The 15,200-nt window shown below is 32.5% G+C and overlaps 1 protein-coding gene across 3 annotated transcripts in view; it reads left to right on the forward strand.

Annotated features, from left to right (window-relative positions):
* Positions 1-15,200, forward strand: part of LOC148599423 (carboxy-terminal domain RNA polymerase II polypeptide A small phosphatase 1-like) — a 37,073-nt gene that overhangs the window by 14,432 nt on the left and 7,441 nt on the right. For all 3 annotated transcript variants that reach the window (XM_088558314.1, XM_088558312.1, XM_088558313.1), the window contains exons 3-6: positions 2,516-2,620; positions 5,698-5,754; positions 12,882-12,974; positions 14,228-14,326. In XM_088558314.1, the coding sequence (XP_088414440.1) occupies positions 2,516-2,620; positions 5,698-5,754; positions 12,882-12,974; positions 14,228-14,326 (354 nt within the window). The remainder of the gene's footprint in view (positions 1-2,515; positions 2,621-5,697; positions 5,755-12,881; positions 12,975-14,227; positions 14,327-15,200) is intronic.

The raw sequence follows: 15,200 nt of genomic DNA on the forward strand, positions 1-15,200 counted from the left end.
ATGTAAATCATTAGTGATACTAAGTATAGCCGAATGTATCATTAGTGGCTCTATGTACATGTATGGGGATATTAATTTTGCTTGTATGTAAATAATGATCTGACACATGTACTTGTTCAACTCTAATTTAAGTTATATACCACCCATGTCTGTTATGTAATTTTAAACAAAGCTGAATTTCTACCTTGGAAAACAGAAAGATAGCCAAATATTCAAACATAAAATGCTGTTGGAGATGTTTTTTACTAAGAAAATCACAACAATACAGCAGTAGACAATTGCTAAATTGCTTATATGGAGTACAAATGCATTCTAAATTTTCAGATTACTTTCATGTTGTCGGAGTATATAGGGGCACCTATTTCGGTATGCCTGTGTATAATGTTTGTTTAGGACCAGCTGCAGCCTGCCCTATGGTACTAGGATTTCCTTATCATTTATTGAAGACCCATGGCTGGCCTTGAGCTAACATTTTTCATCCTGATGTGATTATTGTCTATCACATATTCACCATATCCATTCTCATTCTAAAAAAGCTACCTGTAGTAGCTGCTAATCATTAAATTAATTATTTTATACGAGTTACTCTGAATTTTTTAGAAGTTTTTTGGTTTTTTGTTATAAACATGTACTTGATAGTAGTCAGAAGTGTTCCTATTTAATGGTGGTTAGTGTTGGCCCCAATTGCATCCCCTGTAGACTATATTAAAAATTATCATGGTCAACATTTATTTGAATTTGGCATGACTATCTCCATCATGAGAACCGATTTGTTCACAATGTTTCCTGTTCTTTTTTACCTGAATTTAACATCATATGACGAGTGTTTTCAGAAAAGCAGAGGGTTCCTTCCCTACCTGTGCACCTGGTCCTGTTTTTAATTGAGTTTAGGGTTCTCATTTATTCTTAAATTTCTGTATTTGATTCTTATAGTTAATATGTGTTATTTGTTGGGTTGTGTCTGTTATCTTTGTTGAGCCTTCGTCTGCAGATTATCAATATCCGGTTCCTCATTATGATCATGGTCTCCTTGCTTTTACTTTCACATCTTCCAAGAACAATTTATCAGTGTATCGTATTGTATATGCAGGGGAAGGGGGGGTTAGAATTAGTGAAATATCCAGACTCATGCAAATAGAATTTTCTCATTTTTTTATTGGGGAGGGAGCTGGTGTGCTGGGTGTGCTCCCAGCCTGAATCAGTGCCTGATTTGTATGGCACATTGTGTACTTCTTTTCTTTAAACTATAGAAGATGAAATGCATGCTGTTAGATTCCTTTACGAAGTTTTTGATGAAAAAAGTATTCTCAGACTCATGAAGAGTCATGTTTCAAGTTTCATTAAAACTTTAAACTTTGAAATCCTATCATATAGAGTTTTGATTATTTAATGACATTTTTTTTCTGACTGATGAAAGAAATGTTGAAGATTTTATTGAGGTACTAAAGCAAATCCTTGCTTTTCATTTGACATTATTTATAATGAAGATTTCTTGATCTTGTCATCTACATTATGTGTTTGTTTTATCTATGGAGGAGGTATATAGGTTCACCCTCAGTTGCTTAGTGATAGCAATGTTCCAAAGATTATTAATTTGTCAGGTATAGCAAGCACTCAAGTGCTAATTGCTGAAGTTGTTGAAATGCTATAATTATTGAGCTAACATACATTGTACTTTGAAAGTAATTGGGTTCATGGGGACTCCATTTTAGTGGTTTTGTGGTTCAATCAAACTCAAATGCAAACTCCTTACACAATATTTTAAGAAGAATAAAAATACAAGAAATATTACATAGACTTAATAAAGTCATTTAAGAGGTGATGTCAAAATTTCAATTGAGAGGTCAATTGAGAGGTAGAGAAGGACAATCTCATTGTTTGGCCACCTATTTTGAATGCTGACAAATATTCTAAAAATAATTAAACTGAAGTAAAATTAAGGGCAACCTTTTGATTGGTAAATCCAATTAACATCATCCAAATGAAACTACAAATAACACGCAGAAACCAAAAAATACAGCATATTCTTGTTATACACCCCCCTCTAGATGACCTGTGCAAATGAAGGCAATATTATTAGAGATTTGTATTTTATGGAATGATTTGAAATTTAGTATGCTAATCCTCAACGTATATATATGTGCATGTACATTTTTTACATGTATTATTAAACCATACCAAGTTATGTAGTTCAATTATTCATGTCCATAAGACATTGGAAGGCACTGACTTTGTACTATGTACATCATCACATTATCACTTCCATTTCCTTGTTCAGTCTATCCGAAGGTTTGTCGGACCGTCGGATATCACCAGTAAAAATGTGACAGGACCAATAAAAAATCCGGAATGCAGATGTTAGTCGTTCTTCATTGAGGTAAAAATGGACAGTAAAACTTATTATGTCATCACAGGACCAAATATCCTGAACAAAAAAAAAATGAACATTTGGAAAGACTGCTTGTTGTATAAATTATATATTAAAATTCACCATCATATACTTTTTTCATTTCAGAATAATTCCGAAAAATACCTACTGGCTCCTGTTCTAAATCAGGACTTAAATAAAAAATGTGTTGTGATAGATTTAGATGAAACTCTAGTTCACAGCTCATTTAAGGTAAGAAACAGTTTCAATGTCAGTTTGATGTAGAGCTTTGTTTGTCCACAATCTCTGTAAGTTAGGACTGACATATTTAGGACTGCTTATCCTGGGTGACATGCTTACCTGTGGGCTGTTGTTTCAGTGAGCTAGCACATAAAGAATCTGGCTCAACATTTCCGACTTGTACAAAGCAGGGTCTGTTCTTTTGATCAAACTTTCATGCTTTGAAATGCATGAAGTATCAGCCATAGGACCTAAAGCCTACAATCAATCAATCAATCAATCATATGTTTTCAGACATTTACAGTTATTGGGATTACCATGCGCCAGTTGGATTTCCTCTTCGAATGGCCCATTCAGTAACTAATGTGTCGTGTCATGTGCGTGCATTAAGTTTCCATCATTGATGGTGTAATGTTGTCCACTACTTGTGACAGTAAAAAAGGCATGAACGTGTCTTCTTTTAGCAATGGTTTTATTAGCTGCAGGCAGATGTTTTGATCACCACGTTTTTGGTTTTCGAGGGGATTTGAAGACTGGGGAATGAAATGGTACTTTGTCGATTTTTAGATTACATATGCTTGATTGCTTATGCGTTTGAAAGAGCAATAAACATTGTTTTAAAGAGCTAATTTAATACCAAAACAGAAGAAATAATCTTTTTCAACGCATAAAAAATATTAATGATGATAATTACCAGAATCAAACTGCATTTGTTGTAGAACCTAACTTGGCAGCTAGACACAATTATGAACCCCCTATTGAAAATACCAATTGATAATAGTGGAGTCATATTATTTGGTCCACAATTACCCTAAAAAAATCCAAAATCTGATTGCTGCCAAACAAAAAAAAATAGGCTCTGTCCTATCATTTGTGATTAACTACTTTAATAGCCAAGTTAGGGTCTAACTGATTGGGGATCTGTGGACTATGATAAAGGACTATAGACAGTACATTTGTATAAAAATTCTAACAATAGAAAAGAGAAGAGATTTGATGTGACAATTAATTGAAATGTTAATTGTTAACTCTTAATGAACATTTAATCTGCAGTGTAAATTAAAGTTTGTTAATGCTACATTTGGTCTTCAATATCTATATCTAGCCGTATTTAGCTGCTATTCCAAATTTTGTCCCATGTTTTTTTTAGAATGTCCCATTGAATTGAAGGGTAAAAGGGGCCATAGTCCATTGGCAAAATTTTAATCCCAATCACTGCATTTAGACAAGAAAGTAAGCTTTATAAGATAAAATTAAAGTCAGTGTAACAGCAATATGATCAAGTTGAATATCTGCATTAGCTGGTAAAAGATAAATGATAAAAATCCCTTGAAGTCTGCTCATTACTTCTTAGTTGAAGTGTTTATCCATAATGCAATATATGTATAATAGTCTGGTGACATAGTCATTGAAAATTGATGTTCATGACATATATGCATAAATCATATGAACTTGTAAAAATAAGTGTCACTAAGTGGTTATGGCTGGATCGACTGGAAAGTGCTAGCAGGGCACCAGTGTTCATTGTCCTTGTTTTGACATATGACCCAAAACGGAAGTTCTGGTGCAAGTTTGATCATTACTATTGTACATTTATGTACGAAGTGATTGGAATTCCAATTTTGAGTGTGAGCCATTTTTAAAGAAATCAAGAATTTTAATGGTGAATTTTTTAACCTTCTTTGTAGTAATTTTTGCATTTAATGGAACCTTTTAGACAGGGATGGGATAAATGGTGCATAGCCCCTCAAATCCTTATCACTGGGGATGTGATAAATGGTGCATAGCCCCTCAAATCCTTATCACTGGGGATGTGATAAATGGTGCATAGCCCCCTCAAATCCTAATCACTCTGTATATTTTGTATATGTTTGTATTTTTTCACGTCTTAATATTTCCTGGTTGGAAGTGGATATTACCGTAATTACTTACTGTAATCTTGATTGGAAGCAGTTTGACACTTTTTTCTCTCTTCACATTATGTAATTATGAATATATTATCTATAAAAAGATGACAGTTGTAAGTGTTATGTTATAATGTTTGCCAAAGAATTAAGTCTTTGGCAACACTGAAATTAAGGGCAGACAACCTATAGTCTGGCTTTGTCTGGAATGTTACAAACTCATCCACTTTTTAGCACACGAGTCTAGACTAGATCACAATGCTGCGGTATAGCCTAAATTTTTGTAGCTTTAAGTTGGCTTTATATAGAAATATGTGAAAGATGGTTCTTGAACCCTTGAGATGAAGATTGATAGATAAATAAATGCAAAGAATGAAATATATGATCAACAGTGCTGAAAAATGCTAAAATTTAACAAGTGAAATCTATTAACATTCTTGGCACAAGTTAATGATATTTTTGTTATCCATAATAACCAATTGATATTCCTATGTATTAATATTAATTTTCTCTGTAATATATTGCTATTTTCAACGTAAATTTCTAATTTTGTGATATGCAAGTTGGTATTTGTGTAATGACATTTAGGCGAAAAAAAAACATGGATGTGAAATTACAGAATTTATTGAAATATATTTTTTTTAAAAACTGATGTCAGAAACACTAATGTCTACTTTAAAAGTTTTCAGTGAGAAATATAAAATTTACATATGCCCCTCGCTTCTTTATGCCAGCAAAAATGCTTGATGCTGTTCTATTATCTGTGTTAACAACAGTAAAATAAGAACTGAAAATTAAAGGAATTGAGCAACTGAAAAAAATAAAATAGAATTCCAAGGAAAGCCAAATGCTTCTGTCTGACTGACAATTGTTAGTTTAAACATATTGATTCGTAAACAAGTACTGAAATCCTATGTCAGCTTTGTTAGGGTGGCAGAAAAATAGGAGACTGTAAAATATTAGGAAAAATAAGTACAGTTGTACAATTAATGACCTTTAAAATTTTATAGAACATAATTGTTAGGTACACAGATAAAATAACAGACTGCAATTAATGGAAAAGAAACCTTCCGACAGTTATACAATACATGACCCATTTACTTCGTTACATTTTGCACAAAGTAAAACAGCTGCTAAACAGATTTTTTTCTTCCTTCTCTGATCATATTTTTATATCTTTTCCAGCCAATCAGCAATGCAGATTTTGTTGTTCCTGTTGAAATAGAAGGAACTGTTCATCAAGTAAGTTAAAGGTTGAACAATTAATGTTTATTGTTAATATGCCTACCTTTTGATGAACTGTTGTATTTCTATCTGTTTGACCACATATTGTACGATAACACAAAGGCACACTCCAGACATCAACTAGCAACATTTTAAGTAGCTGTCTTTGTAAGAATCATGCAAAATCTGAAAAATGTGATACACCCTAAAAAAGGCTACATATTTTTATTTTTGTAATTAAGTTTTTTTATTGGTCTATACTATGAAATATGTAATTGTTCATTCAAATTTGCCTGCTCTTGGGAGATATTAAACATTGAAAATCCAGTAGATTCTATTGTATTTGAGCGTCATTTACAGAGTTATCTCTCTTAATTTTGAAATCTACAGTGCATTCTATATAATTTTCATCTCCTAAGAACACGGGTTATATGAAAAACTGAATATTAATTTCTGTTTACTATGGCAATTCAAACAAAATATCAAAAATAAAAATATGTAGGCTTTTTACCCATGAATCAAATTTTGCATGATTCTTAGCTGGAGTGCTACTGAATCTACTATTAAAAATGACAATTGAGTAGCATGGAAGGCTCAGTTTACGAAGAAGGAAATGTTCACTCTTCCAGAACTCCAGAGTTCTCCACTGGCTTATGAGTGTGTTTTTGCTCACCTGGCCAAAGGCCATGTGAGCTATTGCCATCACTTGGCGTCTGTCGTTGTCTTCCGTTGTCGTCGTTAACAATCACACAAAACTCTTCTCCTCTGATACTACTTGACCAATTAGAACCAAACTTGGTATGTTTCTTGGGGTATCCTGCATAGAACTGTTGTTGGGATTTTTGATTTGTTGAAAAACATGGCCGCTGTTACTAAAAATAACATAATGGTCAGACAGTAGTTTTTCGCATATATCTCCAAAACAGTTAGGTTTAGCTAAATTCTGACGGGTAAAAGTGTTCAACATGATGAGATGTATTTGTGGTCAAATTTTGGTTTTAATCTGTAAAGCCATGTTGGAGTAATTGCCCTTTTTCAACAATTTCTGCTATTTTTAATGTTATTTCTTTAAAAAATCTTCTCCTCTGACATTATTTGATCAATTGGAAAGAAACTTGGTATGGATGTTTATTGATGTGTTCTGCATAGAACTGATGTGGAGATTTTTGATCCCTTGAAAAACATGGTTGCTGTTACTAGAAATAGAACATAGGGGTCTGACAGTAATGTTTTGCATATATCTCCAAAACCAATAGTTAAGCCAAAAAATTCAACCAGGTGAGTAATTCTAGCTCCTGGTAGCCTCTTGTTTTATTCCCTGCCATGATGCAGAAGGGGACATAGAAATACTGGTGTGTGTGTGTGTCTGCATGCATGCATTCATTTGTCCATCCACAAACTTTACTTTTTGGAGTCAAAAACTGTTAAATGGATTTTGTTCAAATTTTGTAGAATTGTTACTCACCATATGTAGTTGATCATATTGTGCTGCTATTTTAATTTGGAAAAAATTCAAAGAAGTTGTGGGATTTTTGCACTTATACATTTTTGCGACAGCAGAGGACACTTTGCTACAGTGTAGCAATTTATTCTGTCTGTTTTTCTGTGTATACTTCTTAGGTGATATTTTCTTGGTCTATTGCCCCTTTTGTGTTCCCAACTTTGTTTTGTCATTGGATTAATCTGGTTTGTATTTCTTTTCTATGGTTTTCAAATATGTTTGTTTTTCTTGTCAGTCTGTTTTCTATATGCTCATAAAAACCTTGTGTCTGTTCAATATTTTGGAAATTGTTATAAGTTAAATTTAATTTTGAAAAGAAAAGACCAGAACTTAATTGATAATTAGATCCTATGCCAATAAGAAAAAGAAAGTGGCAGCTAATCACTACACAGTTATGAACACAATTACTAGATAAGAGGTAAATATAGACAGGGGAAGGAAAAGAACATGTATGTATGAGACAAATAACTCAAGAACTTTCCTCCCTTTATTACAATCAACTCTGTATTCTACACTATGGCTACAAATCCTGCAAATCATTTCCCATTAGCCAATATGAAAAATTCGGAACATTAAGTGACATAATATGGAGGACTGGTGTATAGTAATACTGTATTATTCAGTATGTGAGCTTTCACACTAATATTTTATTTTTCAATGAAATGTTTTGACACAATCATTTAAACATTTTCTCTGTTTATTTTATTGTTTGAGTAACTTTTCCTGGGAAGGCTATTGTGATAAACTGTACTTAACAGTACGGTAACTTCCTGAAACATTATCACCTGATGTATACATTTTTCAGTTACTTGCTTGAGCCATAATTTTTAGTATCATTTCCTATCTTTGTATAAACAGACAAAACTACATTTAGTTTCAATCTTCACAATAAACGGATAGTCTGAAACCAAAGGCTGGTAAAAATTCCACTGAAAGTTCAGTTATATCAATATATAAAAAAAAATCAAAAATGAAAATAATGGTTTTGGCCTGTTGATCAAAAGGCTAACTTGACTAAAGAGTACTGAAGCCTTAGTCAACTCCTCTTCAGCTGGTAGCTTAAATTTTAAACTTCATGTACAATGTTGGAAGTTGTAAGTTCGGCTAGTCTTCAAATGTATGTTTTCTTCAATGAAGACATAGATACTTGTATTTCCATTTTATGTATTGATTGATTGGTTGTGGTTTTACATCCTTTGGCCCACTAGCTTTCAGAAGCAATAGCCAGCCGGTAGGCATTTCGCTCCTCTTGGACATATGATATTGACCTTCAGTCAACTCTTATTTGCTGTGTGCTAGGCATAATAGCGGTAACTACCAATTTTAAAGAGTTTGGTGTGAAATTGACAACTTCTCACACTTGAGACCATTACACAATGAATACCATGAGACATCAGATGCAGTTTTATTTTATGAATACCACTTAGTAGAATATTAGGTAAAAGCAACCAATTTCTTAAATATAGACATGCATGATTTAACATGAGCAAAGAGTCTGTAGAAATTGTTATAGAAATTTCCTGGTTCCATATTCTCATCTGCATATTCGCTGAAAATGTGAGACTGCCCTGTTAAAAAACTTCAATTTTGAATAAAAAAATAGTTGCTCAAATGGACCACTTGTGTAACCCTTAATTTTTATCTCTGCATATTCTGGTACTCATCATTACTTGTATACAAGATTTACATGACCACCTAAATATTTATTTCCCTTGACAGTAGGCTATAACACACAACTTATAATTATGTTAACTTATGTGTCAGATCATGACACACTTATATAAGGTATTTAAATCTGATATCAAGAACTTCTCTTTTCATATCTAAAGTTTATACTGAGATTAAACTTTGGATTTAAATGTCTGAATGTACAAGCAAGTGTAAGTCTATACACACCTTTTTACCTACATATACATGTAACTAACATTGTATACAGGTATGGGTAGTCATTAAAAGGCTGCATTAAAAAACAAATGTTGAGAGTAAGGGTTTCAATTTACTCTTAAAAGTGGAAGGTGCTGGGCTTTTCAAGTTTCATGTCCATGGTCCACTTGAGGGAAACCAGAATATCACTATTAAGTCTACTGTTTGAAGGTCCAGGGCCTAGGTAAATGAAACTTAAATGGTTCATGGTCAGAAATGGTGGGTAAGAGACCTCAGACCACCACTAAGTTGAACCCTTATTAGAGACTGAAAATGGGAGTTCAGAGAAAGATTGAATTAGTGAATGTTCTGAAAATAGAAATTGAAAATGGTTGAGAAAAGTGTATTTTTCATGAGCCATTAGGGCTTCTTTATTAAAAAAAGGGAGTCCATCAGTAAAACTAAATCCTTTATCTTAGACTGAGGATAAAGGTTTGTCCAAGGGCCTCTAAATATCAAAATGTCCATCAGAAAATTAGTAGCCCTAGCCTTCTATCACCCTAGTTACAATGTCCAAAATTTACATGAAGCCATGTACATGTACATTACTGAATTACTGTCCTTGAAGTAGAGGTACGCTACTGTCAACTTCTCCACTCTCAGCATTGGAGATGATGTGAGTGGAGTTGCAATGTCTCCTCCCAACACAGTGGAGTCACCATTTCAGAATATGCTTGTTATTGATTCATCTCAGCTTAAATGACAAAATATATTTAATGATTTTTAAAGTTTAATTGCAATTCATTTATATACAGAAAACATTGATAATAATTTTTGGAAAGAAGCAATTTTATCTCAGTTGACACAGTGGAGTCACAGTGGAGGAAAATAGTGACTCCACTGTAAAAAGTGGAGATATTAAAATTTAGGTTAATGGTAGTGTAGTATTCATTGATCTGATAAAGCGTATGACAAACTACACGTTATAATGTTTAAGTAGGTCAGTTTTCTATGGTGTTCACAGGCTAAAGACTGGATACCATAGAACATGGTATTATTAGCCAATATGGCTAAGGGGTAAGGTTAGCTGAATAGCAAAAGGCAAGGAAAGGCTACTACCCCCCTTTTAATCATGAGGGGAAGACTAGCCCCCTAAATAAAGGTAAGTTTGACAAATTATTTTCAAGTCATTTTTTTAAATTCAAAAATAATAACAAATTCAAATAATAACTTGTTTTAAAATCATATATTTAGAAGGGTTTGTTGACAAAAGTTGCTTGACTTCAGAACCATATTTTAGAAGCACATTTTTTGTGGACATTCAAAATCAAGATTGACATAATAGCCCATGTTTATGTTTGTACAGGTTTGGGATTTGGCAGGTTTGTGGGCCGTAGAGCATCTGTTAAGATAAATTTGTCCAACTCTTCTTTTCCTGCATGGATTTCTCACATGTTTCAGCATCACCATCATAAAAATGACCTATTTACTCATGATAATAAATCAATGTTAGATTCTATGACAATGACTTAGTTCAATGACCTCATTAAATAGGTGTCTAGTCCATTAATTAGGTTATGGTTAGTCTTTGTTTTTATTGTGACTTATTGTTCCATGGTATTTTTGTGATTTATTTTCTTGACAATTAGTGGTGGTAATTATAGGTGGATTAGTCATGGGGATTTTTTTATGGTTTTGAGTTGTTGATCAGTAGTGCATTTGTACTTGCTTTAAATGTTTGATTTATATAGTATGTATAGTGGGATATGGCTTTTTGTACAGTATAGATGGTCTTTACATTTTATGAATGATATAATGAAAAAAATGCGAGAGATTCCAGAACAGCAGTTTGTTTACATTTAAAAGAAAGCTACTTTCCATACAAGAAATGGTGGGGAAAAGAGCGTTCATGGGTGAATTTTCTATGTGAGAGAATGTGTTATAGAAACAAGAGAGAAAAACTCAGTTTTTGTTGTCATGGTTTCATTTCTCTTATTTATGTGTACTTATCTGCAATTTGCTTAATCTGCTCCTTTTCAGTATAGTTTCATTAAGCATATTATACATACCTAAAATAAAAAATGCCTGAAATTTCAAAAAGCAAAATAAAGATATAAAGAAAAAGAGGAAACTAGAAGCCACAGATTTGTTTGACAAGAGTATTATAACAGCACTGGTCACAGCCCTGAAATTTCCTCATTAAAAATACATTATTTACTTTCTATTTGGTACAATAAGTTCAGTTTATAGTTGTTTGAGCCTTAGGCTTCAGTGTATCAGATTGTTTCTAGAACGGACTTAATTAATTGTACATTTGTCCATTTAAAAGTCGCCATACAATGAGACTTCAAATAAAACAAGTGTATGATCTAGGATCACTTGATCTCCATTTATTTAAATCCTTCTGTAAATTGTTTATCACGCTGTGTAGTTACCTCGTTTGATTCTCTGTAACAAATTAGGTATGCAGCTTATAGGGATCATTTATTTCTCACTCAGGCCTTAACCATTTTCTGTTGACCTTTTAAAACTTAATAAATATACTTGAAAATTTTTACCGGAAACTTTTAAAAATGAGCTGTTGAATTATGTAAAATAAACTTAAGACTCTCAGAATATTCGTGTGTAAAACCATGTAACTGAAAGAGTTTTTTTTGGTGGATTCTTTTCCATTCTGGTGTATTGATTCCTGAAACATAAAGAAGGTGTGTCGTGATTTTCATAATTTATACTTTTTTTGTTTTTTAGCTGTGGATGTTTTTTTTCTTGCCAGAATTTTGACTTTATTTGGAAAAACTTTTTAATCTGTCAATTAAGTGAAGTAATTTGTTAGCTTCAAACATATGTTGTTCATATTGGTCCCAAACACATGAACAAATTATGATCAACATATGTTACTCATATTGGTCCCAAACACATGAACAAATTATGATCAACGTATGTTATTCATGTCGGTCTCAAACACATGAACAAATTATGATCAACATATATTTTTCATGTGTTTTTCAAGTCCAGTGGCTTTTATACTCCTGAGATACCCAGATGTACCCTACATTCTCACCAAATGCATGATAAACATGGATTCCCAGTGTGTGTTACAAAAGTAGATAACCAAGCGCTCCTAGTGTGCTTTCACAAGCATATGGTCGACAAACAATGAAAAATAGTATTATCAAATAATAAAGAAAGAAAAATACAAAATAGAATTTATGAAAATACAAAAAATAAAACTGTAATGGCAAACAATTAAAAAATTACATGTGAATAATAGAAATAATAATATACAAAAATAAATGAATGCTTGTATTGTCTCATTTAAATTAACACTTGAATCGTGCATCTAAATGAACAAAAAACGATGTGTAAATGCATGATGAACAATGCACATGTGCAAAGATGAGAGACATGAATGTTTCAAGGAGTGTACAAAAATTGGTTTTCCTTTGGTAAATTTATGTAATAATGTATGATAAGGCTTGTTGACCTATCTGTAATCACAGTATAAATTGCCTAATACTGCAGTTTCATAAAAGTGCAGCGATTGAAATAAGCCCTTTCCCACTGGCCTGCGGCTAGTTAATTTCATGATGGCAAGTCAAAGCCAAGCAGGGCTTGGTCACTAGACTTCCTATTTTTTTTCTGTGCAACATATCAGAAGAGCAAGTAATTTTCGCTGAGGGACAGTGAACATTCTGCAAAACTTGCTCACTTGACCGGATAGACAAAATTTTTAATTCTACCTTTGAAAGTAGTTTACTGCAATGTGTGTTTCTTTTTTTAGGTATATGTCTTAAAGCGGCCTTACGTAGATGAGTACCTTAAGAAGATGGGAGAGCTGTTTGAATGTGTACTGTTTACTGCTAGTTTAGCAAAAGTAAGATATTCACATTGAGATGCAGGTTAATGTGAGACAGTCATTCTATTTATTACACACCACTTGATACTAAATTTAAAGTAAAACATGTATGTTTTGGGAAAAAATGCTGTAGTAATATATGCTTGATTTGGAAAAAGACAAGAGGGCATTGCCAAGTCTTGAAGACTGAGTAGAGTTCATACAAAATGGGAAACTTGGAAAGAATAATCAAGGGAACCAATATTCAAGCAGAAATCAAAAGAATATATGCCAAGGATATAGACTAGACAGGGAAAATAAACTGTGATATGCTGAACAAATTGATTTTCATAATTACCCCAATAATTCAGTTTTATTATTTACTACATGTACATGTTCATATTTGATTCTTGGTTAAGTCAAAGTCTGTAATATTCAGGGATGATTTTTTCTGCTTTTTAGCAGAATTCCGCTGTTTGAAATCTGGATTTTACCATTATGATTCTTTTTTATACAGTTTATTTCCAATTTTTCCCATTTCCACTTAGTTTGACAGCCTGGTAAAATCATCTCTGATTATTAGAGTTGATGCCTTTTTTGTCATGGGTACTTATTTGGGTTTATTTGATGATGTACCAGTCTAATACAAAACATTGTTAATACATTCTAATCAAATTAGATGTGAAATGCACTTATAATCAATCAGTCTCTTTTGCTAGTAAAACAAGGTTTAATTAGTTTTCAGAAGACTTAAGAGTAGAGGCAATAAGCTATGAATATGGCTTAAAATATCAACTATGTGTTAATGTAGGGAAAAATAATATTTTGTGCATTAGTTCATTTTAATGACATCAACGATGCCACAATTTATGTCATTGAGCAACAACTGCTCAAAATTGTAAATTTTGTTGTTTTTTGGATGTATTTACATCCAGAAAGCTATGTCCACGCCCAAGAAATAACTTCATATTTTCACATGTGATAAACGATGTAATAATGAATGTATTCACTGTGAAGTTGTTTTTGGTATGCAGATACCATTTCCTTGCTAAAATTCTGACCAGAAAGTTGCCGAAAAGTACGAAATTTGATAGAATATGTGAAAATTTGTGAAAGCAATTTTTCTGTTCTTTCATTGCAAGATTTATCAGAAGCCTTATGTTTTTTCATTTGTGATGGATTCAAGTCCCGAAATTCTTTCAGATGAATTTTAGACCAGTAAGACCCTTTATTGCCCCTTCTCCTTTAAAAGAAAATTTGCAGTCATTTACCATATATTTTTTCTTTTGTAGTATGCAGACCCAGTTGCAGACCTGCTTGACAAATGGGGTGTATTTAGGTCTCGTCTATTCAGGGAATCTTGTGTCTTTCATCGTGGGAATTATGTAAAGGTTTGTTATTCAGACAGACAGATTTATTATCCATTTGGAAATGGAATTTAACTTTTCATTCAGGATTTGTTGTAACAACTCATTGTTTTATAATGTATTCAACACTTTGATTTTCAGTTATTTTTTTGTTTTTTTTTTTTTTGTCAGCTGATCATAAGAATGTTAAGAAATTTACTTCACTTGAAACTTAAAATTTGCAAGGGCAAAAGGGCAAGCCTCTGATGAGTGATATTAATAAATTTTGACTTTCAAGATGGTTGAAATAGGATGGATAACTCAGCTCAATGGAAAATAATACTTCTCTACAAGTGTATAATGTATCAAATATGATTCTGATAACTGCAAGGATCTCTTCATTATGAGTGTTTGTAAATAATTTCATTAATGTTTTTAAAGAAAAATAATTCATCATCAATATCCGAAAATGAAACTAGAATAAGCTGGAAGCAAAGCTCATGAAATGGTATCCCCTGCTCAAACCTCTGAAACAAATGGAGGTATTGCCATGATGATCACTATATATCGCCTGCTTTCAAAGCTGTGGGTGTAAAGAAATTGCAGGTTCTGGTAGTGCAATGGCGAAAAAATGAAAACAAAGATTAGAGTATTCTGTCTAAAGCACTGGCTGGTATGGACTAAGTAGGAGGAAGTGGAACACACAATAACTTGACATTAATCTATCTATATCATATTCAAAACTTTTAACTGCTACTCCAAACATAGGAGGCTAATTGTTTTCAAGGATGGCTAATTGAATTATAATTGTTAAAAAAATATTTTTTTAACACGAATCAATACTAAGAACTTAATGGCTGTAAAACAACTAGTTTACTAAATGAGATTATAATTGATGCTTTTAAATTAGTATTCTTGT

Source organism: Perna viridis, chromosome 13 (genome assembly GCF_037379345.1).
Source record: "Perna viridis isolate PV_CMFRI_1.1 ecotype Kerala chromosome 13, ASM3737934v1, whole genome shotgun sequence".
Classification (NCBI taxonomy): Eukaryota; Metazoa; Mollusca; class Bivalvia; order Mytilida; family Mytilidae; genus Perna; species Perna viridis.